Genomic DNA, 23,523 nt, shown 5'->3' with positions numbered 1-23,523 from the left:
TTTGTGTCATATTTTATTTATGGGCCAATCAGATTAGTTTTAATTGCTATAGCCAGATAATGCATCATTTAGTATGCGAAGAACCAATGTCCAAACATAGCGTTAGACAACGCTGTCAAGACGTGACAGTCAAAACTACATTTTCAACCCTTTGTATTTATTTATCGTTTTTAATATGAAATATCACTCGCTATAAGAGGAAAAAAAAAGCGTAAAAAAAGAAAAGCTCCTCATAGGAGGCTTGATTTTTTTTTGGGTGGAAGGAGGCTTAAAATTTTATTTTGACACAATTATGTACATTTTGTATTTGTTTCTAATTTTATATATCGTGTATAAATTAATTTAATCATAAAAGGGAACCAACATATTCTTTTACTAAAAATATAAGCTCAAATTTTTCTCAGCCTCTGCCTGGTTCCATCTGCACTCTCTACCTACAACTCATACATGCTTCAAGAGGCTATATGGGAAAACTGTTTTCATTAGAAAATAGATTGCCAAACACGTAAAACTTTTTTCTGAAAACTTTTAGCAATCGCATCCCACGTTAACATAAAATGCCAGACGATTATAAGCTGACCTTACGTCGATCAATCGGTTAAACGTGGACAGCAGGAAGACGAGGATTTTATGTGAAATTTTACTAATTATCATCTCGTGTCACCCATCATATCGGCTATGGCCTTCGCCATTGTAATGGTAAGTCCTATTTCTACGACTTTCTAATACACGAGGGGGCCACGCGAATGATCGACGGTCTAACATCAGCCTTCCACGTGGAGATCATCTAACGGCTCGCGCCAGTCAGGGCCCCCTAGATATGCGCCTGATTCTTATCCGACGGCCCATCTTCTTCGCGAAGAAGACAAACGAACGAGTCAACCATCAGTCTCTCTCACCATCTTTCTCCTCTGTTCCTCTATCCCCCGACTGGTTCGACTCTCTCTTCCCTTCCCCCCACCGAATCGGCGAATCCCCTCGAGCCGTACTCTCTCACTCTCTCTCTCTCCCCCCTTCGACAGCCCACATGTCGCTCAGCCTCAAGGCGGCGCCACCCTCCTCACCGTTCCTCGCTCGCGGGGACAGCTTCCTGCGCTCTCTGTTCTCCCCTGTTTCCTGCCCCTCGACCGCTCGGTTCCCGCCAGCCCAGAAGTTGAGCGGCCCCGTCGTCTTCTGCGCCTCGAAGGGGGCGAGCTCCCGGACCCTCAGCGCCGTCATCTTCGAACCCTTCGAGGAGGTCAAGAAGGAGCTAAGCCTTGTCCCTTCCGAGCCCCACACCTCGCTCGCTCGCCAGAAGTATTCTGACGAATCCGAGGCCGCCCTTAATGAGCAGATCAAGTTAGTTCCTTTTTGGTCTTATCTTCATTTCTTGAAGCTGTGAGGATCAAATGAAAGCAATTTGAGATTAATCTGCTCTGCTAATTCGTATTGTCTTCGCTCTCGGTAATGGCTTTCCTCGGATTGTCGTGACAGTGTGGAGTACAACGTATCGTATGTGTACCACGCCATGTACGCGTACTTCGACAGGGACAATGTCGCACTCAAGGGTCTTGCCAAGTAATAATATCTCTTCCGAAGAACCGTGAATTATCTTTGGCTGCCATTTATTCCAATTCACGGCTCCCTTGTGAAAATTCAGGTTCTTTAAGGAGTCCAGTGAAGAAGAAAGAGAACACGCTGAGATATTGATGGAATACCAGGTTCTCAGTTCAAAATTCAAATTCAGTGCCTCTGTCATTTATGATGTTTCTCATTTCATTTACTATTGATAATAAAAGAGAACATTGTTGTTTATGGAAAGAATACATCGGTAACATCACCTCGGTAGAAATAGCCCATTGATTAAAAATAATATTTGCTGGATAATTTGGATGATTTGGACATACTTTGATCGATGATGTCCTCTGTCCGTACAAGTAAATCTCCAATAAAAGTTTTTTGCCAGAAGCGTATGATCGCTAGTTTGCGATGGGGTCGACGTCTTATGTCAGTAGTCCCACAACTTGTCTCCAACTAATGCCTCTTAGCATAGTTTTACCTCTTTCGAACTTAGCGTATCTTCTGGGGCTTGTTGCTTCTTCTTGAACAAGTTTTATTGATCGTTCGACTGTGCTGGCAGAACAAACGAGGTGGAAAAGTTAAGCTGTCATGTATCTCCATGCCCCTTTCGGAGTTCGAGCATGCAGAAAAAGGGGACGCGCTTTATGGTTAGTCTCCAAAGACATTTTTGAGGATCAATTTCCAATGTCTTCGATGAGTTTTTTCGTCTTATGATTGCAACTATTGTAAGAAGATGGATGGAAAATAGTTGGAAAAGGATGAATTTCAGTTTCAATGTCTTTGAACTGATATGCACTCATGACCAATGCGGCTGATTCAGATATGCCTGTCCTAGTGATTTACTGTCGAAATACAATTATACTCTTTTGAGCTAATTGTGCCAATGCTGTTTAAATATATATTGTTTCTTCTCCGTTTGATGGTAATATTTTGAATCTGTTGATGAAGCAATGGAGCTTGCATTGTCCTTGGAGAAGCTGACAAATGAAAAGCTGCTTAACTTGCACAAAGTAAGAATTTCTCGACTTCTTTTCGCTTAGCTCAATAGAGCGTAGCCTTATCTCGTTCTAATTGAGTTGTCTGTGTCTCTTGGAATGTTGACTCGTGTTTGAACTTTTGCCCCTCAGATAGCCGAGCGGAACCATGACGTGCAGATGACAGATTTCATCGAGAGTACATTTCTCGTTGAGCAGGTGAGAGCATCTCCATCTTTTCATTCCGGGCTTCAGAACTGTTGTTGGAATTGACCTCATTTGACCTGTTCTGGTCCTCTGTTAGGTGGAAAGCATTAAGAAGATCTCAGAATACGTAGCTCAGCTGAGAAGAGTGGGCAAAGGACACGGTATGAACCCGAGAGTCCATCACATCCATATCTCGCGATTCGCCTTATATTTTTCCCCTTCTTTTCTCCGACTCGTGTTTGTGTTTGAACTTTTTAGGAGTCTGGCACTTCGACCAAATGCTTCTCCGTGGAGATGAAGCCGGGGCTTGATCAGGACATTCCCCTTGCTTCAGATAGACAGGCTCAGAGGAGGAAGATACGTTTACAGTATTTTCCACACTTAGTTGATATAATAATGTCAGAATTGTCTTCTTCTTCTTTTTTTTTTGGTGTAATCTCTCTTATGGAGTTGCAGAACGTTAGCGTTGGTAAATGGTATAATGAGGACATAGAGAGCTTGATCGTCCTTCATCAAAAAAGTTACAACAGTTTACTGTTATAATCATAATGTGGGACCTGCAGCAGCGAATGCCTCGGACCTAATCCGAGTATTCCATATTCGGAAATGGAACATCGTTTCCCCAGCAAGCAGAGTTGCACGAAATGGCCTGGTGGTGCTTGTGTGTGTCTTTGTGTCGGATCATTCGCAACGCGACGTACCAAAATTTCGATAAAAACAGATAGATATCCCTCGGTTCATGAAAAGTTTATTTCTGATTATCGGCCCAAATGTGAATTGAATCCTTCGCGAGCCTCAATATTTATGGTTATCATCAGAACAAGGCAAAATTTGTGCGCTGGTAGATGGTAAGGATGCAAGTTTCCGTACCATGGCCCAATAGCCAAAAGGGCCCACAATCCCGAGCAGCTGCTGTCCCATCACAAGCCACGTGTCACGATTCCACGACACAAGGCGACCCTACGGGTCCCACACCAATTATATCTCGACTCAGGCAAGTCAGATCCTGGTGGTAATCAATCGACGGCTACCGTGGTGGATCTGCACAGAACCTTAATAGACCGCGAAACACCGAATTAGAACCTCTCCAACTTTACTTACATGTATGTATATTCTGGTTCTACAGAATTTTGCTTCCTGCAGGTTGGAGTTGAAGGAGTATTGGCGTTCGCAATGGCGATGGCGGTGTATTGGCTCTTCTTACTTTCTTCCTTGTTTGTACTTCGCGCGGATGCTAAGGAAGCCGGTTTCGATGTGCGGAGGCATCTCTCCACTGCCGCCAGGTCTCTGATCTCAAACTGAAATTTCTATGTATGCTGTGATCCAGGGAACTGGTTGAGCTCAGGAGAGAAACTTTCATGCTTCTGGCTGTCTTCAGGATGAATCGAGCCTAGAGAAGATCGTAGTGTCTCGATTGATTGATTGCTTGAGTTAGTAATTTCTGTCTGCAGAACTTCATTTGAATTGAAAGCTTGCGTTCTCAATGAAATGTCGGATGAATTCTCATTTTGGGGAATTGAATTACGGAAGCGTCTTAGTTTATGTGTGTACAGATATGTACGTTCCTTGTTGTTTGCTGCATTCGTTGTTTCCTTTCTCTGATCTATGACCGAGCACAAGCTCGTATTTATAGGAACCAACAAAGCGTAGTCAGAAATGTGACTTTGGGGCGATCAGTCACCATGTAAATAATTTTCCTCTCACTGTGGATATCGGCAGTGTAATGGACTGATAGAGTCGTGTTATTTCTGTTTTTCTCCATCGTAACACAGCATACTTCACTGTTATGTTTTATACCTGGCGCAGTCACTCTCTGTGTGTCATACTCAAAATAAATATACATGGTTGGTGGATATGTTGATGCAGATATGGTGTGGTGAAAGATGTGGCGAGCAATGGATTTGTACCGTCTGAAATACCAAACGGGTGTGATGCCATACATTTGAATCTAGTGGTAATCTTTTGGACTTTTTGCTTCTGTAAAAGTATCTGGTTATATCCCATATCAAAGTATATAAATTCTTTTTTACTCGAAAAAGATGTGGTGCCATCGGTGGTCATTGATATTTTTCCTTACAGAGAAATCATTGTTCTTGTCATCCAAATCTCATGATTGTCGAGTTAATTAATGAGAGACGCGTGCTTTATCTATTTATTTATTTATTTTGGTTTAAGAACAGTGCTGCTGCTAATCCATGTTTATAACTGGACATTGCTAGGAAATTAAAAGAATTTTCTGATTTTTTCCTTGTAATTATCAGGCGAGGCATGGAACTCGATCTCCTACTAAGAAACGAATGAGAGAGTTGGACCATCTGTCTGCTCATATAGGAGAACTTATAAGAGATGCTGAAGAACAGAATTTATCTCTTAAACAAGTCCCTGATTGGTTGCGAGGATGGAAATCTCCTTGGAGAGGAAAGTTGAAAGGGGGAGAGTTAATTTCCAAGGGAGAACATGAGTTGTATGATCTTGGAATTAGGGTTCGAGGAACATTTCCCGATTTGTTCGATGAGGAATACCACCCTGATGTTTATGTGCTCAAGGCAACACAGGTCAGCAGTATATCATGTTTGTTTTCTAGATCAGACTTAGCATGCTATTTCCATCACATGTTAAAGCCATCAAAACTATTGTCGTCCTCTATTACCTAGTGGAAAGAAACTAGAGGTTGGCATCTTACTATAATGAAGAGTAGTTCTATTTTTGCTGACATACTTGGGCTGCAATATTGCCCATAACTTATCCCTTACAGTTACTTTGTCTAGTTGTCTTACTTGTTTGTGGCTCACATTTTACTTTCTTTCTGTATGAGACAATCTTCTAACTATGGGAAAGACTTGAGACAGGTTCCTCGGGCATCATCTAGTGCTGTGGCTTTTGGAATGGGCCTCTTTAGTGGAAAAGGGACTCTTGGACCAGGAAATCACCGTGCATTTGCTGTCACCAGTGAAAGTCGTGCAAGTGATATAAAGCTAAGGTTTCATGATTGCTGTGAAAACTATAAGGTAAATCTCTTTCTCTGTTTTTTTTTAGGTCTCATCAAGTTATAAATAACAGGATTTTGGTAAATTGCTCTATTATCATATTACTGCGGATAAAAGCATATTATTACTGGGAGAAGTATGTGAAAAATGTTCTTATTGCTGACTGCTGGCAAGAAAACTTCCCTGAGGAGTTATATCATTTAGCCATTTCTTTTGATAAAAGTTAGGTTATAATGGCAAAGCCTATTGGGATAGGCCTGAAGTGATTTAGGATAGATGCATCATTTATATCAGAGTTTTTGATGTTTGGCATCGTAGTATATTGATAGTTCTGGATTCTTTCTAATTTTGATTAGTTTTGGTTTATGTGCAGGACTTCAGGAAAAAGCAAGAGCCCGGTGTTGATAAACTGAAAGAACCAATTCTGGATGAAATAACTGCCTCCTTGGTGAGCCGCTATGGACTGAAATTTACAAGGCAGGACACTGCTTCTCTCTGGTTTCTTTGCAAGCAGGTGATAAATCCTATTCCTGTCTCTTTTGAGGATTAGGTCTTGGGGTGATCATCTTTTCATGAATACCGGTGTGATCTTTAGAGGCTGTCCAGCGTAACTGATATTAATCACAAGTTCTCTTATATCTTTTTTTCGCATTTGCAGGAAGCATCCTTGTTGGACATAACCGATCAAGCGTGTGGCCTTTTCAGCCCTGATGAGGTACAGGAGCTTTATGATTGTTGCCTATTTTGTTTGTATTACAATCAATAAATTCATGGATACAAGTTTCATTCAATTGCCAACTTATTAACTTCTAAGCATATTCATAATACCTTTTTCATTTTTTAGTTTTCTTAATTAATAAGTAATTGTATTCTTATTCATGATACGAAGTTGTGTTTAAAACTATCTTTTCCAACTTTGTGATAATCTTGTGTAACAAAGTATGCATGTAGACTCATGCTGAGCAACTATTTAGTCATGCAATTGCATATGATAAATGATTTGGGCCCTTATTCTGGCTGTTTAAGAAATTGTGTTCCAAAAACGCTTCACGTACCCATTCAACTTTCCAAGTGGACAGTATGCCCTTCACCTCAATTTAAATTATATTTTTAGCTTAAAACTTACAAATACTTTTTCAACTTATGGAGGTTGCTTCATTGGAGTGGACAGACGACCTAGAAGTGTTCATTTTGAAGGGGTATGGTAACTCACTGAACTATAGAATGGGAGTGCCACTGCTGAAAGATGTTCTGGAGTCAATGGAGGAAGCTATTAAGGCTAGAGAAGGTGATTTTAGCATCACAAGTCGCATCTTAAATTAGCATGTCTTCACTTACTATCTCATTCCAGTTCTTGTTACTTTGTTACCACTCCTTACCTTAACCTAGGGTGGCTGGGTGGGAAAGTAGAATTATCTTTGTTCGTCATGGTACGGTAATAAAATTGGAATTCCTGACCAAGGCACATCATTCTAGGGAGAGCTATTATGTCGTTGAGGCATATTCTGTTTAGTAACATAATTTAATCTCTCTTAATTAAATTGCTAATTTTTTCTAATTATTTTATTTTATTTTAGAGAAATTTCCTCCTGGGAGTTATGAGAAGGCAAGGCTTCGATTTGCTCATGCAGAAACTGTAGTTCCATTTTCATGCCTTCTTGGTCTCTTTCTTGAAGGATCTGGTGAGCACTTTACAGCCTTCAAAGATCTACTTTTATCACAATCAACATGTTGAATTTTCTTCATGTCTCTAGGTTTTATAAGGATAAGGGGTTACTCTTTTAAACCCTTGCATGCGCATTTTGATGGTTTCTTCCTCTGGTTATTTTTCCAGAGTTCCTGCAAATACAGAGGGAACAACCCTTGGACCTTCCTCTGAAGCCTCCTCAAACGAGAAACTGGAGGGGCAGCACAGTGGCACCTTTTGGTGGGAACAACATGCTGGTTCTATATAATTGTCCTTCAAATACTTCAAGCCCCTACTTTGTGCAAGTCCTGCATAATGAACATCCCATTCCTATGCCAGTAAGAAATAAATAACTAGATTAACCTTGTTGAAAATGTTATTTCGAGCTGTCCAGCTGTTGCTTTTCTTTTTCTTTTCTCCCTACCTTTGTCATTTATACTGTCTGTTACCAGGGTTGCGGCGGTGCTGATTTTTGTCCATTTGAAGTTTTTAAGGTACAGATTCTTACTACCATTGTGGTTTTTCTCTCAAAGAGGGAACATCTTAATTGAGTTTCTTCTCTTTCCTTTTCAGGACAAGATAGCAGCTCCACATTTGAAGCATGATTATCATGTGATCTGCAATGTGAAGCCCGAGGCAGTAGAGCATAGGCCTGTAAGTGGTTATGCTAAGTTATCAGCATTTTTCCGTTGGCTGATCTGGGGTGATGATACGAAGTCCGACAAAGTTGAGCTATAGTTTGCTAACTGATTTCAATGAGGGAAAGAAAAGGTTTCATTCTCTCAGGTTGCAGGTGCTACTGTTGTAACTTTCACTTCACTTGACTTATAGCTGCAGCTTGTACCGAGTTCAGGAAAAGATTTGTGGCTTACTGAGCACCGAGGGATTTTGCAGCTGGAATTTTTCTGGTTGTCTCTCATGTTTGGATTGGTCATATTCTTTCGCTGCTGTGCAGTCAGGTTCCATAATCAAGTGCTAAACTGTCGAGAGAGCAGATTTCGCTAGTTTGGTGAGGAAATTTAATTTGTACTCCCCCATTTTTGGGTCAGCTTTGTAGGGATGTAAATGCCATGACTGGAATGATCTATAGCGTTAATCAATTAATTCCAATTTTGGCTCTACTGTTTTTGTAATTACTGTTGGAGACAAGCTCCAGCCTGTTCGATGGAATTACAGGAAAACGAGTTCCTCTGTTTGTTTGGCTGAAAAAGTGCTCTATGGGCTAAATCTATAAAGCATTTCTTAGTATTGAACTGGGTCCCCTGCGACTCCACCACTCTTGCCGATCATCGTGATGTTGGCAAATGCAGTAGGATGACCGATGGTTTGAGACCTGATGGCAAATACTTTCCACGGTATCAGTCCTTTGCCCTTTACAGCTCGAACAAAGAGGGAATGTGGATTACCCTGCAAGGACGGCGAGCTCTTGATACCGGCCAATCCCTCTTTACATGTATGCACACGCTTCTACTTTTGTACATGCATAGACGCACTTCTAGTTTTACACACACACGTGTACACTAGTATATTTATATATGCGTGTATCTCTGATGTTCTGCTCGGGGTGATACATCACTTGGAGAGTTCATTTCAGGGCTTCATGTATTGGTACGGCGGGGGAATCATTTTTCTGCTTTGGCATTCTGCAAAGAAGAGAGAATCTCGAATTAGAAGTCGAAAATGCCGCAGCCGGGGCTTCTTGTTTAAATGACTTAAGTACCTTCGAAGTCCCTGAGCTCGAGCTCTCGCCACTCCTGAACTAGAGCACAGCAGAAGCACATGAGGTGGGTTGTGAAGTCATCGCAAGCTCCTCCCTGCAAAGAGAGATAGTGCCACTTCAGATTCTTCCTCATCTTCCTGTGTTTCTCAATCGACCTGGAAATCGCGACCTCAGTATGTAATCATGATTTACCCAACTACTACTTTAGGTTAGTACCTCTATGTTGAAGAGCTTTCTGAGCTTCCTTCTCGCACAGCAGCTGTAACGGCAGCAGCCGCAGAAGAGGGAGTAGGCCAACAGGCCAGTGACTGCAGCTTCTCGTGCTGTTATGCGAAAAACATGAGATTAGCAGATGGATAGTACACTGCATGCTTAATCGAATGGTTGATCTTCGAACTTACAGATTTTTCCTCTTGACACTGCGTTGGCTATTCAAGAGAACAGGCCACATGGATAAATGCATGCCTTTAAGCCTGCAGCAAATGGGCAGTGTGTGTATACGTTAGTCGAGATTGATGGTTGCTATTCGTTTTAAGTGTATTTAATCTGATATACTCACTTAAGCAGGGCTCGGCGCAACAGTCGAAAAGATCCACCTGCCACTCATCTCCTCCGTGAGCTTCCACCACCTTCCAGCTGATGCCCTCATTCATGGCATTCACATTGCTTATATACCTAACAGAAAAAGAAAGAATCCAAACCTGAAATTCAAATGTTTCATGCCTCGGGTTTTTATTCTTAATTTGAAACTGAATCCCTTAAACTCTTATCCTGATATAACGTATGCTAGCTCATTCACCAAGAGCTTCTTGACCTTCCTGCTCGGCCGATCATTGGTTGCACTATCCGTGACTCCAATTAGGTGCTCGATAAGGCGGCGGCGCCCTGCATCCTCTGACCTTGAGTGCTCAATCTGCAGCTTGGACCTTTCCGCCTCTAGAGCATCCCAGAGGCTCAGGTCCGGGTAAGCCCGGGAGAGCGCATTCTCCACAGCATCGGCGTCCTCTCTAGTCCTGTCGAGCTTGAGGATTGCCATATCATTGAGCGAGTACTCCCTGTTATCTGCCTCGATCGCCTTCAATGCCTCCTTCAAGTGCTGAGGATTCGAAATTTTCGAGAATAATAATGTATGTAAAAAACGTGCCAAAAATGAAACGGAGCCAATGTGCTCAAGCTTTTTTTTTTAATTTTATAAATTATTGACTCTTTAATAATATAGCATATTAAAAGTGCGGCCTAACTTCTGATCTCGCTAAACATTAAAGTAACAACAGAAAGAACTGGAAGTTTACCCTTTAATTAACTTTATAAAATAGATTTTAATTGGTCATCACTTTCTATCTGAATCATGCCAAGTACTAGGAAGATTCGGGGGAAGAGATCGATCGATAGATTATTAATTAAACAACCAATGAAACCAACTTGTGCTGTATTATATAACCGAACATGATACATTCGTGTATTTTATTTTGGACCAGACATAGTGTTCATACAACAAAAAATAAAACTTAACACTATTATTGAATTTTTTTGGTCACGTCATTCATTTTCTCTCGAATTTGTTTTTTCTTGGTCATTAAAGTAGCTTAGCTCTGCTACTTGGATTTCAAAATTTACTATACCTCCATTCGAAACTCCTCCACTAACTGATTGGCACCAACGACCTTCGTGCAGCTGTCAATATCTGCATGTAGCTGCCGGAACTGATACACGGCGTCCCACCCAATGGCCACCATGTAAAGGTAGCTCTTCTCGCCGTAACTCACCACCAGCTCCGCCGCCCTCCTCAGTGCATCCTCCAGCTTGCCCATCTCCACCCTTGTCTCCGGCAGCCTCGCCAGGTCCGTTGCCACCAACCTTATCAGGAGCTCCCCCACTAATGCCTTGTGCTTCGCCAACTGCCCACAGCTCCACGGATGGGAGATGGCGGTTCTTGCAGCAGACTATATCAGCTCCGCCAGTTCCAAGACTAAAGCACGTGTGCCGGAGGATGTCACAGTCACCGCTGCCATATGAACTCTCTGTGTGGAGATGATCAGTGCTGGGGATTGATCATGGAGTGAGACTTAAAGGAGAAGGAAGGATGCAAAGAAAGGGATAGAGAGAAGCGTGGAAAGCATGTAAAATAGAGTCAAAAGTATCGTCCTATGTTCATCACTTGCTTAAAAAAAAGATTGCTAATTAAGATTGCATTAAACGAGAGTACGTACGACTGAAGAACTATATATCGTGACATCGATTAATCCTTCTTGTCCCGACAGTGTGAATTCAGATTTCTCTCGATGATCATGCCGAGTATATATAATTGTAGGCTTCATTTTTTGGTTTTTGGCCTTTGCTTTAGTTGCAGTTCATGGTTTGGTGCTTTCTTTTATGGTGGCCAATGCTTTGCTCTTTTTGTTGCTTTTTATTGGCTCTCTTGCTTAGCTTTGGGAATTTTAACTGAGAAGACACTAGAATGCTATGTATGTATGGATCTTATCAACATTGATGATGTATGTACGATTATCATATGGCATGGGATAATATAAGTTGTACGTAATGGTTAGAGCTTTTTAAGACACGCGAAGATCATGGAACATTTCAAATGTCGAAGTATATTTATTTTGTATGGGTAGACCCCAGGAATTCTTGGATACAACCACTTAAATCAACTGGGTAATCTCTGATCGAGCCGATATTAATTTCATGATAATGATTTACTTGTCTTTATCAATCTTAATCGTATGATTTCAATATGTTGCACGTAAAAGACATTAGAGAAGACAACCTTCTTTTGTCTCTAAAGATTATATGTATCATCTTTCTCTGTACTTAAATGGCTCAAAGTGTTGGCCTTGCAAGTGGCAATAGTCTTATAGCACACTGGAAGTTTGGTCTTTGGAACAAGAATTACATATTTAACGGGAGAGTGATGCAATGCCTTAGTCGCCACGACTACCACAATGCGAGATCTAAGGGAGAGAGAGGCTTCTGATTCACGGTTGATTCCGAGTGATAGATCTCATGACGGGTTGGATCGAGAAGGAGTCACATTCATACGAAGGCTTCCTTATCTGGGCAATGCGAAGGCTCTCATGTGGCTTATTCTTACCATATTGATATCGAAGACTCTCTTCCCCTAACAGCTCCACCATGGCTATTGCCAGTGGTCGCAAAAGTGAGCTAATTAGCCACCATCAACCAGTTCTCCAGTGTGAGTTGGTGAGAGGCTGTGGTGGCTGCGGGTTGGGCCAAGCATTGCTAGCACGAGCTGATTAAATATCAAATATAAGGAATGGATATCTAGTTCAATTACTTTAGGGGGCCAAATGTTATTTCCATAGTAAGTTCAGGGACCACATTGCACTTTGTCGGAAACTCAGAGAAAGGAGGCAAAATCAGCAGAGAACAAATTCTCCATCGCGTTTGCCCTTCCGTTTCCCTCGCTCCTAGAAACCTCTGTTCAAAACCCTAGCCCCTGCCATCGGAGACACCGTTCCTTCCCCGAGAAGAGGAAAAGCTCCGTCACCATGGCGTCTCACTCTCCAAACCTCGAGTGCCGCATGTACGAAGCGAAGTACCCGGAGGTGGATATGGCCGTCATGATACAGGTCAAAAACATTGCCGACATGGGCGCCTACGTCTCCCTCCTCGAGTACAACAACATCGAGGGTATGATCCTGTTCTCCGAGCTCTCCCGCCGCCGGATCCGGTCCGTCAGCAGCCTCATCAAGGTCGGCCGCATCGAGCCCGTGATGGTGCTGAGGGTCGACAAGGAGAAGGGGTACATCGATCTCAGCAAGCGCAGGGTGTCGGAGGAGGATATTCAGGCCTGCGAGGAGAGGTACAACAAGAGCAAGCTCGTGCACTCCATCATGCGCCACGTTGCCGAGACTCTCGGAATCGATCTCGAGGTCTGTTTGATTCCTATCTACTGGTGTCAGGATTTTGGGATTCAATATAGCATCGTTTGGTGTATTGATAATGAATCGCCCACTGCAAAAAGTACGCCTGGTGTTGGATGCTGGGACTATAGAGTGCCTGGTAGATGATTAGGAAACATTTTGTCGGGATTTTATGTGTTCCGAGGAACTATAATTTAAGGTCATTTGTTGCTTGTTTGGTATAATTTGGTTGTGCGGTGAGGTAAAATTTTATTCGAGCCTTGGATACGGGGGACTTTGAGATGTTTGAAGCAGAGATACTTATGGCTCTACCGTGTGTTTCTGCAGTCGTGGTTGATGATGGTGGTGAATATTCAAGTTAGACATTCATAGTTATAATCGAAACCTTTTCGTGGTCAGGAGATGCTCAGTATCGGGCCTCAAGAGTGGAGATTGCTTCTATCTTTCATATGGATCAGCGGTCTTTCAAGATTGACATACCTGTTTATAGGAGATTTGATTTCTGTTTTTGCGTGGGCTTCATTTGCTCTTATCCTATCCACCGGGAGCTACTTTACCAAGGAAATCTTTTATTGGCTGACGTTCCGCCGATTGAATTTTACCAACTTTAATTGTGTGTTGAATGTTACTGCTCTGGTTATGTGGTGTTCAGGTTCTAATTTACAATTGTGTTGCCTAAGCAGAATTGGGATATTGTTGCAGGAATTGTACATCAATATTGGGTGGCCCTTGTATCGGAAGTATGGTCATGCATTTGAGGTGAGAACTGGGTCATACCAGGGGATGCTTGTAGCTTGCGGTATATAATACGAGACTGATATAAAATACTATTGCTCTGTGCAGGCCTTTAAGATCATTGTGACCGATCCTGATTCAGTTTTGAATGCTCTCACTCGTGAAGTTCAAGAAATTGGCCCTGATGGACAAGAGGTTAATTTCCTCACACGTGCTTTGCCAGATCTCATTTTTGAGTGATTGCTTACTGTAGTTTTTGCTGTTCATCTATTAGGTAACAAAAGTTGTACCAGCTGTGTCGGAGGAAGTCAAAGATGCATTAGTGAAGAATATACGGCGAAGGATGACACCACAACCATTGAAGATCAGGGCTGACATTGAAATGAAGTGTTTCCAGTTTGATGGCGTTCTCCACATCAAGGTCCTTCTTACGATTATAACTGGATAATTTGCTTTCTTAACAGATTCTTTCTCTAAGATGGCAGTCATTTAGTTTGTGCATTTTCATTTGGCAATTCAATTTCGCCTTATTCGTTTTGGTATTGTTACTTGCAGGAAGCCATGAGGAAAGCTGAAGCTGCTGGAAATGATGACTGTCCTGTGAAAATTAAATTGGTTGCGCCTCCACTATATGTCCTAACTACTCAAACTCTTGATAAGGTCAACGCATTTCCTCACATAATTACCCTCTGTCTCTATTATATTTCGTCCTGTCCCTAGACACTGTTTACATAGAACTCAAATCATGCTCATTATGCTATTTCTCTGTGATAGCATTAAGTCATTTCCTTTGTGATGCTTGACCAATCCCCATATATATCAATATGTTATCCCCCTTGCAGACAAGTATTGCCCTCTAAGTTGAATTTTTAGATGGTTCTATGTTGAATTGATACACGGTTTTTGTCCAAGCATCATATATGCAATGGTGGTTCTATTAAACCAACTTCGTCAAAGCTTTCATGAACTTGACTTCTCTCCTTGTTTTACTTCTCTCACTTTCAAACGCCTGTTCCTGAATAAATTGATTTTAATGGCAGTTCTCTATGTTAGATGTTTATGGAACTTGTGCAACTTAGCACGATTCTTGCGCTCTTTTTGGCTGTTGCATCATCAATTTCCCCCCTTCTATTGGACAGGAGCAAGGGTTAGCAGTTTTAAGCAAAGCGATTACAGCCTGTAGTGAAGCCATAGAAGAACACAAGGGGAAGCTCGTGGTGAAGGAGGCTCCTAGAGCGGTCAGTACCTCTGTTATTCACTTGTCAATCTTTGACTTCTGCTCAGCTAGATTGTTTCCGAGATAATTTTGTTATTCTACAAGCATCAAAGTTTTGAATTTTTTTTTCGTGGTTTTCTGATTTATTTGGTGTAGGTGAGTGAACGGGATGATAAGTTGCTCGCTGAGCACATGGCGAAGCTCCGACAGGACAACGAGGAGGTCAGCGGGGACGAAGACAGCGAGGAGGAGGAAGATACAGGTATGGGCGATGTTGATCTGGACAATTCCGGCCATGGAATCACGGAGTAAAGTTGGGGAGTGGTTTAGCCCTATAGGTCTACATTTTCACTGAATTTTTCCCTGACATCCATCCTTAGCTTCTTGTAATTTTGTTTTTTTCCAATTATACCGAGACGAGTGTCCTCTGCGGTTTGGTATAAAAACCAGCTTGAGATACTACAATACAAGTTGTTGATCATTTATCATTCTCGTGAACTTCCGTTTCATTGGTACCTTTATGAACATAGAGATTGGTTATGACCATGATGGATATAGTTTGATAGGAGAGAGATCCCTGGTCGATATTGCGATGCCTTCTTGAATTGGAAGCGAGTATTGCTTGTACTGCAAGGGAATCCGTGATTTTATAATTCATAGATGGTCAAAACGGCATTATCACATGCCACATTTTAAAAATAGTGCAGGATACTGGAAGTACCTTACGGATATGGTCAAGATAATGCCGATGTCCGAATCGGAATTAGTTTCGGCAAGTAGAGTCAAAGAGTGTCACCGAAAAATAGAAGAAAAGTGCAAGTGGGGAGACACTTCCTTGTTTTCTCTCTTGTCGAGCATTGAAAGTACTAATAAATGTTGTCAGCTCCCAACTACCAAGCCGTTCTCCCTTCCCCATTACCAAATTTAATTCAGCCCCAAAAAAAAAAAAAAAGAAAAAAGATCGAGGTGGGTACTCTTTTGACCTTTATGCCCCCGCCTCACCGACAAGAGCCAAGGTCATTTTAGTCTTTCTGCACTTCCTCCTTCTCGTAAAGTAAGCGGTAGATAACGACATTTCAAAGGCGCTCGTGCTCTCCCGGGTCAAAATTACCGCCTGGCGGGCCCCACAACTGAAACCAGGATCTACGCCCCCCAAAAAAATAAAAAATAAAAAATAAAAAATTCCAACTTCTTCTTTTGCCTTCCTTGATCCACGATCGATCTATCGTTCGATCCCATTGGACAAGGGAAGCTCAACGCCAAGCACCAAAAATGGCGGTCCCGTCGTCATCTTCATCATCAGTGCAATCCCTCATCAAGGAGAGGAAGTACCCCTTCATCCTCCTCTCCGCCACCCTCCTCTTCATCTTCCTCACCCTATTCCTCTCCCTCTCCGGCCTCGCCAGCCCCCTTGGTCTCTACTCCCGCCCCCAACTCTTCTCCTCCTCCGAAGATCTCCACATCTCCACCTCCTCCTCCTCCCCGCCTCAGCCCCTTGTAGCCTCTTCATTCGGGTCCCCTCCCCAGCCTCCCGGAAACAATAACGCCGCATCTCCTCCTCCTTCCGATGATGACCGGGATCTCGTTCGGGCCGAGGCCGCGAGGTTCAAGTGGAGCCTTTGTAAGGGCCCGGTCGCGGTGGACTACATCCCCTGCCTCGACAACTACCAGGCCATCAAGGCGCTCAAGAGCAAGCGGCACATGGAACACAGGGAGCGGCACTGCCCCAGCCCGGCCCCCCGCTGCCTGGTCCCGTTCCCGACTGGTTACAGGGTTCCGGTTCCATGGCCTAAGAGCAGGGACATGGTGAGCTTCGTTACAGATCTTTGGTAAGATTGAGTCATTCATTCAATCATTATTTCTTGAATAACCAGCTCCCCATTTTCCCTTTCATGGATTTGTCGGTTCGCAAATGACACTCTTTGCCATTAGCTTTTGATGATCCTCTCCGAAACTATACGGATACGATCCATTTACTATTTGAGATATCATGTGGGAATGCCAGCATCTGAGGTTAAATCCTTTTTTGATCTCTTTTGCAGATATGGTACGATAATGTTCCTCACCCGAAGCTCGTGGAGTACAAGAAGGATCAGAATTGGGTGCAAAAAAAGGGCGATTATTTAGTCTTTCCTGGAGGAGGAACACAGTTCAAATACGGAGTTTCCAAGTACATCGAGCTAATAGAGAAGGTATGCACCATATTTACCATTGGCAAGTGTTGTTGGTACATTATGGCATTGGCAATTTGGCATGCTATATCGATCTTGTCACTGAACTGTTCTACTGACAGACTCTACCAGTCATAGAATGGGGAAAGCATGTCAGAGTGGTTTTAGATGTCGGCTGTGGGGTTGCGAGCTTTGGGGGTGCTCTGCTCGATAGGGATGTTATCACGATGTCCTTCGCGCCAAAGGATGAACACGAAGCTCAGATTCAGTTTGCTCTGGAGCGAGGGATCCCTGCTACTCTCTCAGTTATTGGGACCCAGAAACTGGTTTTCCCTGATAACGCATTTGACCTGATTCACTGTGCGAGATGCAGGGTCCATTGGGATGCAAGCGGTAAATTCTCGATCTTTTTGTTTGTGTTTTTCCTCGTAAGACTTTTCAGTAAGTTTTGAAGGATTTACTGTGACAGTCTCCGGGAAAATGTATAGGTGGGAAGCCCTTGTTGGAGCTCAACAGGATTATGAGGCCCGGAGGGTTCTTCATTTGGTCTGCTACACCGGTTTATATGAACGATGAGAAGCACCAGAGTGTCTGGAATTGTCCGTGACCCAAAATTCCCCTCTTTAATTTGGCAATAATAATTTAGAAAATTCATTGCTGTTATTAGTGTAATCAGCCGTTCTGACTGTCATATTTTTGCAGCAATGGTTGCATTAACCAAGTCTATGTGCTGGGAAGTGGTGGCTATGGCGGTTGATTCTTCTGGGGTCGGGCTCGTCATATATCAGAAGCCCGTGTCATATTCCTGCTATGAAACCCGCCAAGAGAGAAACCCGCCTCTTTGTGAAAACCAAGGCCAACCTAACAATTCATGGTACTTTTATACTGCAAGTTGCCTTCACTTCGGCTCAATTATTCACAACTCAACGTAAAGAATTTTCCACTTTTGTCTATGGATAGGTATGTGCCTCTGAGTGGTTGTATCTCAAGGCTTCCAGTTGATACGAAGTGGCCGACTCCATGGCCGGATAGGCTCAAGAGTAGGCCTCTCAGCCTGTCAAGTGGATTTGAGGCCGAGCAATTGTTTCGAGAGGACACTAAGCATTGGTCCTCCCTCATATCAGACGTGTACTCGGAGGGCATAGGTATAAATTGGACGAACGTGAGAAATGTGATGGACATGAATGCTGGTTATGGAGGGTAAGAACAGAAACTTTCGTGTTATTCACTATCAGGTGCCTCATTGAATTATGCATTAATTGCTCTCTTATCCGTGCCCATGCTGTGAAATTTTACACTGTCGAGGGTCTGCTCGGTTCTGAAGAACTGTCCCACTCTTATATTTTCCTTTTCCTGGAAGATGGCAAATACTAAAATAGCAAGTGCCTTTGAATAGACGTGTTTTCATTTTAAAGATGAAAATCGGTCCCTAATTTTTTGTTGATGAACAAACTGGACTTTCTTATTATGATTGAAGGAAATTTAATTGACTTCCAAGCTCCTATGGCATGTTTCTTCTGACAGATTTGCAGTGGCACTCATTGATATGCCGATATGGGTAATGAACGTGGTCCCGATAGAGATGCAAGACACTCTGTCCGTAATATATGACAGAGGGTTGATAGGAGTCTATCACGATTGGTGCGAGTCTTTCAACACCTACCCTCGAACATTCGATCTGCTTCATTCGAGTTTTCTCTTCAAAAATCTGTCGCAAAGGTACGTTTGGTTTTTATTGTCACTAACTTCTTCAATCAATGATTGTTTTCCTACTGAAAATCAATATCTCGATTCATATTCCCTCAGGTGCGACATTGTAGAAGTAATTGTGGAGATAGATCGGATACTGAGACCGGGCGGGTACCTTCTGGTGCAAGACACAGGCGATACAATTAAGAAGCTTAGGCCGATCTTGCTTTCGCATTTCTGGAGAGTGACAATTCATCAAGAACAGTTTCTCATCGGCATCAAAGGCTTTTGGCGTCCGGAAGGTGGAACTGTTAGTCGGTGAAATTGAAGACCCCTAGTTTTCCCCTGTACGATTATACAGGCCACTTTTGGTATAACAAAAAGGGAAGGCAATGCAATGGAACAACCAGTCAGAACTGGACGATGCCATTTTCCATTCCCTTGCTAGCAAATAGAGTTGCTTGTATACTTTTGTGTTCGGTCCTGTAAAGAACATATAGCTGCAATGCCTTGAATTTTGATGTTCGACATGACATATTAGTGACTTATACTACGAGGGATCGACGGAATGATATCAACTGTTGAGTTTCGCCATTTGCCGTGTCACGAGTTTGTACTACTACAGGACCCCTTTCTGATGATTTGTAACAGTTTCAACGACTGAGGTGGTAGTCCAATTTGAAAGTTCGCGAATATCTCCATCTTCATCTCCAAAAGGAAGCATTCGAGTCTTCTTGCGGGCAGATTAGTGCTGTAATAATACCTTTGCGCCTGGCTCCGCAGATGGACCGTGTTCCTCTGCCATTTCCTTGAGGCTGCAGTAACGGTCCAAGCTTATTCGATCCCATGGTAGCGATGCTGTAAACAGAACAATCCGTGTTCTGCTGCCGGAAAAGAAAGACACAGCATGGCATTGATAACGACATTTTGAATTCCTGTCAGGTCAAATTTTACTGCGTCCGCCATAAAAAAGAGGATCTTGACTCTCTTTGTGCGAAAAACTTTCACTTTCTTCTCTCTCGATAGATCTATCATTATTGAGAGCAGAGGCTCAACAAAGAACAACAATGGCAATCCCATCGTCGACGGTGCAAGCCGTCCTCAAAGAGAGGAAGTACCCGTTCATCCTCCTCGCCGCCACGCTCCTCCTTATCTTCCTCACCCTCCTCCTCTCCTTCTCTTCCACCGGCGGCAGCTCCCTCTTCCCCCGCCCCCTCCTCTTCTCCTCCTCTGATCTCCGTATCTCCTCCTCCTCCTCCTCTGCTTCCTCACCGCCGCCTCCTCCATTGGTCTCGAGCCTGCCACCCCTAGACAGTGCCAGTGCCACCACCTCCTCCTCCTCCTCTGCTTCCCCACCACCACATCCTCCAACAGCTCCTTCACTGGACTTGGGCCCGCCACCCCGAAACAGTGCCGGTGCCCCCAACTCCTCATCACCCGCTCCATCAGATGATACGGATCTTGGTAAGGCCGAAGCGGAGAGGTTCAAGTGGTCCCTATGTCAGGGCCCATCCGCAGTGGACTACATCCCCTGCCTGGACAACCTTAAGGCCATCAAGGCACTCAAGAGCAGGCAGCACATGGAGCACAGGGAGCGGCATTGCCCCAGCCAGAACCCACGCTGCCTGGTCCCCATCCCGACGGGATACAAGGTTCCCGTTCGGTGGCCTAAGAGCAGGGATATGGTGAGCTTCGTAACAGACCTTTGGTAAGATTGAGTTGTACGATCATCTGATGCTTAAGCATCCATTTTCCATTTTCCTTTCATGGATTTAAAAGTGATGATCTATCGGTTCAGCTGGTTACAATTCTCATCGTGATTTTTAGTGATGATCCTTTTCGAAAACTTCGCCTCGATTCCTTTCTCATAGGAGATACTATCTGAGAAATGCTTTCGGCGAGTGAGATAATCTTCGCCTCTTTTATTGCAGATCTGGTACAATAATGTTCCTCATCCGAAGCTCGTCGAGTACAAGAAGGACCAGAATTGGGTGCAAAAATACGGGGAGTATTTTGTCTTTCCGGGAGGAGGAACTCAGTTCAAACACGGAGTTACCAAGTACATTGAACTAATAGAGAAGGTACCCAAAATTTTACCAATTCAAGCATATATTTGGTATGTCATACCACGCTGATGCTTTATTCATCGCGGAAGTACTGTTTTACTTGCAGGCTCTACCGGAAGTAAAATGGGGAAAGCACGTGAGAGTGGTCTTAGACATAGGGTGTGGAGTGGCGAGCTTCGGGGGTGCTCTGCTTGACAGGGATGTTATTACAATGTCCTTTGCGCCAAAGGACGAACATGAAGCTCAGATTCAGTTTGCTCTAGAAAGAGGGATTCCTGCTACCCTTGCGGTTATCGGGACCACGAAATTGACATTTCCCGATAACGCTTTTGATATGTTACACTGTGCGAGGTGCAGGGTTCGTTGGGATGCAGATGGTACAATTCTCATTTTTTCCTTTTCTATGTCCAAACTATATGATCCAATGTTTCAATACTTTAAGCTTTAGTGTTCAGCCTTTTTAACAAGACCCTATGTTTGTTCAATGCCAATCGTGGAGGGTCCAAATCCAAGCTTCGGTGGGAATGCTCTGATGATCTTTATGAATATTATTGCAGGTGGGAAGCCTTTGTTGGAGCTCAATAGAATTCTCAGGCCCGGAGGGTACTTTATCTGGTCCGCCACACCGGTGTATAGGAAGGATGAGAGGCATCGGAGCATTTGGAATGGTTCATGACCTAAAATTTCTCCATTTCATATAGCTATAGAAATCAATAGTAAGTTTAAAAATATTTTATGTTGTTACAATTCGTGTTTTTGGTACTTGTTTCTTGCAGCAACGGCCGCATTAGCGAAGTCCATGTGCTGGAAAGTTGTGGCTAGGACGGGCGGCTCCTCTTGGTTCGGGCTCGTTATATATCAGAAAACCACATCCTCTTCCTGCCTCGAAACCCAACAAAGGAGTGAGCCACCTCTCTGTAAGAATCAGGGGCAACCTAACAGTTCATGGTACTTTCTGCCATAATTTACCATTCCATCACAAGTTTTGCTTCAATGGCGGAAAAAAAACTAACAAATATTTCTCATCGTTTACATGCAGGTATGCGCCTCTAAGTGAATGTATCTCAAGGCTTCCGGCTGATACCTCGTGGCCAGCTCCATGGCCGGAGAGGCTCAAGAGTAGACCTATTAGCCTTTCGGCTGAATCAGAGACCAGGAAGACGTTTCAAGAGGACACAAAACATTGGTCTGCACTTATATCTGATGTATACTCGGAGGGCATTGGGATTAACTGGACAAGCTTGAGAAATGTGATGGACATGAATGCTGGTTACGGAGGGTAAGAGCAGAAACTATCGGCTTTTTCGCCATCAGTTAACTCGTGGGATCATGCATTAATTCTTCTCTTATCCGTAGTCATGCTGTGATTTATATGTGGTTGATCGATATTGAGGGTCTGTTCGGTTCTGAAGCATCATCCGGCTTTTCTGTTTCCTTTTCGTCAAACTGCTAAATACTTGTCCTTCAAGGAGATGCTTTATCCTTTGAAAGATGAAAATCTGTCCGTAACTTTTGGAAAATTTCGTGAGATCTTTCTTTCTGCAGTCGAAGGAACTAGGGGCAAATTTCAAGCTTGTATTTGTGTTTTTCTGTCACAGATTTGCGGCGGCCCTTATTGATATGCCAATATGGGTAATGAACGTTGTCCCGAACGATATGCAAGACACTCTGTCGATTATATACGACAGAGGATTGATTGGAGTCTATCATGACTGGTGCGAGTCCTTCAACACCTATCCGCGAACATTTGATCTGCTCCATTCGAGTTTTCTGTTCAAAAATCTTACGCAAAGGTATGACTAATCCTTTACTTCTTTGACAGAATGTTCGCTTCCCAACCGAAACTTGAAAGTAAAATTTAATTTTCTTTCCTTTTTGAATAGGTGCGACATTGTAGAAGTAGTCGCGGAGATTGATCGGATACTGAGACCGGGCGGATATCTTCTGGTGCAAGACACAGGCGATACGTTTGAGAAGCTGAGGCCGATCTTACTTTCACTTTACTGGAGAGTGAGCATTCATCAGGAACAGTTTCTGGTCGGCGTAAAAGGGTTTTGGCGACCGGAAGGTGGAAACGTCGACCGGTGAATGATGGTTTCTGCTGGACGTATTGATAAAAAGGGAAAGGGGATGGAATGGAACAACCATTTTCCATTTCCTTACCTCTCCGTACCAAATACGGCGAGCGATGGAGTTCTTTATGCCCCGTATTCTTTCGTGTATGAACCGGTAAACGGTGAAAAAGAGAAGAGTATTCCTCGAATTTATTGGAGTTGAAACATGACAAATAGTCAAACTAACGCTCAATGTAGCTATTACGATTTACAAATGCTCATTTCACTTTTTTGTCATTTCATTCTGTTCTTGAGTGTTTCAATTTGGAAAAGACGCGTTTGCTAGTCTTACCGAATCCTTTTACAAAATTAGAGGTATAATCGGAACGTACATACGTGTTACCGGTATAAAATTAAATATTCATTCTGGGACACATGTCAACCCCGATTGAATCACTTATAAATGAGTTCAAACTTCTTCTATAAATAGAAGAGCCTCTCACATATTTGAATCATCTAGGAAGTTCGAGTTCGATCCCGCCACCATTCATCCCAACGTCCCAACGCGGT

The 23,523-nt window shown here is 43.1% G+C and overlaps 5 protein-coding genes and 1 long non-coding RNA gene across 7 annotated transcripts; 5 read left to right on the top strand and 1 right to left on the bottom strand.

Annotated features, from left to right (window-relative positions):
- The first annotated feature begins 913 nt into the window (after positions 1–913).
- LOC116194737 (ferritin-4, chloroplastic-like) lies at positions 914–3,325 on the top strand. The gene is made up of 8 exons (XM_031523628.1): positions 914–1,338; positions 1,474–1,557; positions 1,640–1,700; positions 2,120–2,207; positions 2,509–2,570; positions 2,688–2,753; positions 2,839–2,902; positions 3,000–3,325. Exons 1-8 carry the CDS (start codon positions 1,028–1,030, stop codon positions 3,050–3,052), a joined length of 789 nt encoding a protein of 262 aa, XP_031379488.1. The 5' UTR covers positions 914–1,027; the 3' UTR covers positions 3,053–3,325.
- A 515-nt stretch (positions 3,326–3,840) lies between these two features.
- On the top strand, positions 3,841–8,607 carry LOC116194733 (multiple inositol polyphosphate phosphatase 1). Of its 2 annotated transcripts, none has more exons than XM_031523621.1 (11): positions 3,841–4,024; positions 4,608–4,695; positions 5,003–5,296; positions 5,591–5,749; positions 6,102–6,242; positions 6,387–6,443; positions 6,878–7,016; positions 7,306–7,410; positions 7,563–7,753; positions 7,868–7,909; positions 7,989–8,607. In XM_031523621.1, the coding sequence occupies exons 1-11, from the start codon at positions 3,843–3,845 to the stop codon at positions 8,151–8,153; spliced, it is 1,563 nt and encodes a 520-aa protein (XP_031379481.1). In that variant the 5' UTR covers positions 3,841–3,842; the 3' UTR covers positions 8,154–8,607. The 2 variants fall into 2 exon arrangements, with proteins under 2 accessions (XP_031379481.1, XP_031379483.1); XM_031523623.1 differs by lacking the exon at positions 3,841–4,024 and adding an exon at positions 4,055–4,171.
- A 186-nt stretch (positions 8,608–8,793) lies between these two features.
- LOC116194740 lies at positions 8,794–11,468 on the bottom strand. The gene is made up of 7 exons (XR_004154513.1): positions 11,346–11,468; positions 10,758–11,176; positions 9,695–10,231; positions 9,537–9,608; positions 9,352–9,458; positions 9,136–9,229; positions 8,794–9,058 (listed from the first exon to the last, which is right to left on the bottom strand). It is a non-coding gene; the product is annotated as an uncharacterized LOC116194740 (long non-coding RNA).
- A 1,074-nt stretch (positions 11,469–12,542) lies between these two features.
- Positions 12,543–15,480, top strand: LOC116194561 (eukaryotic translation initiation factor 2 subunit alpha homolog). Its single transcript, XM_031523411.1, has 7 exons — positions 12,543–13,031; positions 13,725–13,781; positions 13,866–13,952; positions 14,032–14,178; positions 14,313–14,417; positions 14,897–14,995; positions 15,130–15,480. Exons 1-7 carry the CDS (start codon positions 12,648–12,650, stop codon positions 15,283–15,285), a joined length of 1,035 nt encoding a protein of 344 aa, XP_031379271.1. The 5' UTR covers positions 12,543–12,647; the 3' UTR covers positions 15,286–15,480.
- Positions 15,481–16,178: 698 nt separating this feature from the next.
- Positions 16,179–19,427, top strand: LOC116194560 (probable methyltransferase PMT23). The gene is made up of 8 exons (XM_031523410.1): positions 16,179–16,779; positions 17,016–17,165; positions 17,267–17,537; positions 17,633–17,743; positions 17,847–18,018; positions 18,105–18,344; positions 18,669–18,863; positions 18,951–19,427. Exons 1-8 carry the CDS (start codon positions 16,246–16,248, stop codon positions 19,153–19,155), a joined length of 1,878 nt encoding a protein of 625 aa, XP_031379270.1. The 5' UTR covers positions 16,179–16,245; the 3' UTR covers positions 19,156–19,427.
- Positions 19,428–19,817: 390 nt separating this feature from the next.
- LOC116194559 (probable methyltransferase PMT23) lies at positions 19,818–23,250 on the top strand. The gene is made up of 8 exons (XM_031523409.1): positions 19,818–20,518; positions 20,765–20,914; positions 21,006–21,276; positions 21,457–21,567; positions 21,676–21,847; positions 21,939–22,178; positions 22,498–22,692; positions 22,783–23,250. Exons 1-8 carry the CDS (start codon positions 19,901–19,903, stop codon positions 22,985–22,987), a joined length of 1,962 nt encoding a protein of 653 aa, XP_031379269.1. The 5' UTR covers positions 19,818–19,900; the 3' UTR covers positions 22,988–23,250.
- The last annotated feature ends 273 nt before the right edge of the window (positions 23,251–23,523 follow it).

Source organism: Punica granatum, chromosome 2, assembly GCF_007655135.1.
Source record: "Punica granatum isolate Tunisia-2019 chromosome 2, ASM765513v2, whole genome shotgun sequence".
Taxonomy (NCBI): Eukaryota; Viridiplantae; Streptophyta; class Magnoliopsida; order Myrtales; family Lythraceae; genus Punica; species Punica granatum.
Note: the sequence above shows the minus strand (reverse complement) of the source record. Positions and strands in the feature narration are given on the sequence as shown.

What these genes read in the sequence shown, in the direction of transcription:
- LOC116194733 (XM_031523621.1), top strand. Translation starts at nt 3,843, where the DNA reads ATGTATGTATATTCTGGTTCTACAGAATTTTGCTTCCTGCAGGTTGGA. An exon ending in TCTCTTTCTTGAAGGATCTG is followed by an intron (nt 7,411 to 7,562) that starts GTGAGCACTTTA and finishes TTATTTTTCCAG; the next exon opens with AGTTCCTGCAAATACAGAGG. An exon ending in GTCCATTTGAAGTTTTTAAG is followed by an intron (nt 7,910 to 7,988) that starts GTACAGATTCTT and finishes TTTCCTTTTCAG; the next exon opens with GACAAGATAGCAGCTCCACA.
- LOC116194737 (XM_031523628.1), top strand. Translation starts at nt 1,028, where the DNA reads ATGTCGCTCAGCCTCAAGGCGGCGCCACCCTCCTCACCGTTCCTCGCT. An exon ending in GCCCTTAATGAGCAGATCAA is followed by an intron (nt 1,339 to 1,473) that starts GTTAGTTCCTTT and finishes TTGTCGTGACAG; the next exon opens with TGTGGAGTACAACGTATCGT. An exon ending in GCACTCAAGGGTCTTGCCAA is followed by an intron (nt 1,558 to 1,639) that starts GTAATAATATCT and finishes GTGAAAATTCAG; the next exon opens with GTTCTTTAAGGAGTCCAGTG.
- LOC116194560 (XM_031523410.1), top strand. Translation starts at nt 16,246, where the DNA reads ATGGCGGTCCCGTCGTCATCTTCATCATCAGTGCAATCCCTCATCAAG. An exon ending in GCACCAGAGTGTCTGGAATT is followed by an intron (nt 17,744 to 17,846) that starts GTCCGTGACCCA and finishes ATATTTTTGCAG; the next exon opens with CAATGGTTGCATTAACCAAG. An exon ending in GGCCAACCTAACAATTCATG is followed by an intron (nt 18,019 to 18,104) that starts GTACTTTTATAC and finishes GTCTATGGATAG; the next exon opens with GTATGTGCCTCTGAGTGGTT.
- LOC116194559 (XM_031523409.1), top strand. Translation starts at nt 19,901, where the DNA reads ATGGCAATCCCATCGTCGACGGTGCAAGCCGTCCTCAAAGAGAGGAAG. An exon ending in GGTTCGTTGGGATGCAGATG is followed by an intron (nt 21,277 to 21,456) that starts GTACAATTCTCA and finishes ATATTATTGCAG; the next exon opens with GTGGGAAGCCTTTGTTGGAG. An exon ending in ATGAATGCTGGTTACGGAGG is followed by an intron (nt 22,179 to 22,497) that starts GTAAGAGCAGAA and finishes TTTCTGTCACAG; the next exon opens with ATTTGCGGCGGCCCTTATTG.
- LOC116194561 (XM_031523411.1), top strand. Translation starts at nt 12,648, where the DNA reads ATGGCGTCTCACTCTCCAAACCTCGAGTGCCGCATGTACGAAGCGAAG. An exon ending in AGTATGGTCATGCATTTGAG is followed by an intron (nt 13,782 to 13,865) that starts GTGAGAACTGGG and finishes TGCTCTGTGCAG; the next exon opens with GCCTTTAAGATCATTGTGAC. An exon ending in TTGGCCCTGATGGACAAGAG is followed by an intron (nt 13,953 to 14,031) that starts GTTAATTTCCTC and finishes TTCATCTATTAG; the next exon opens with GTAACAAAAGTTGTACCAGC.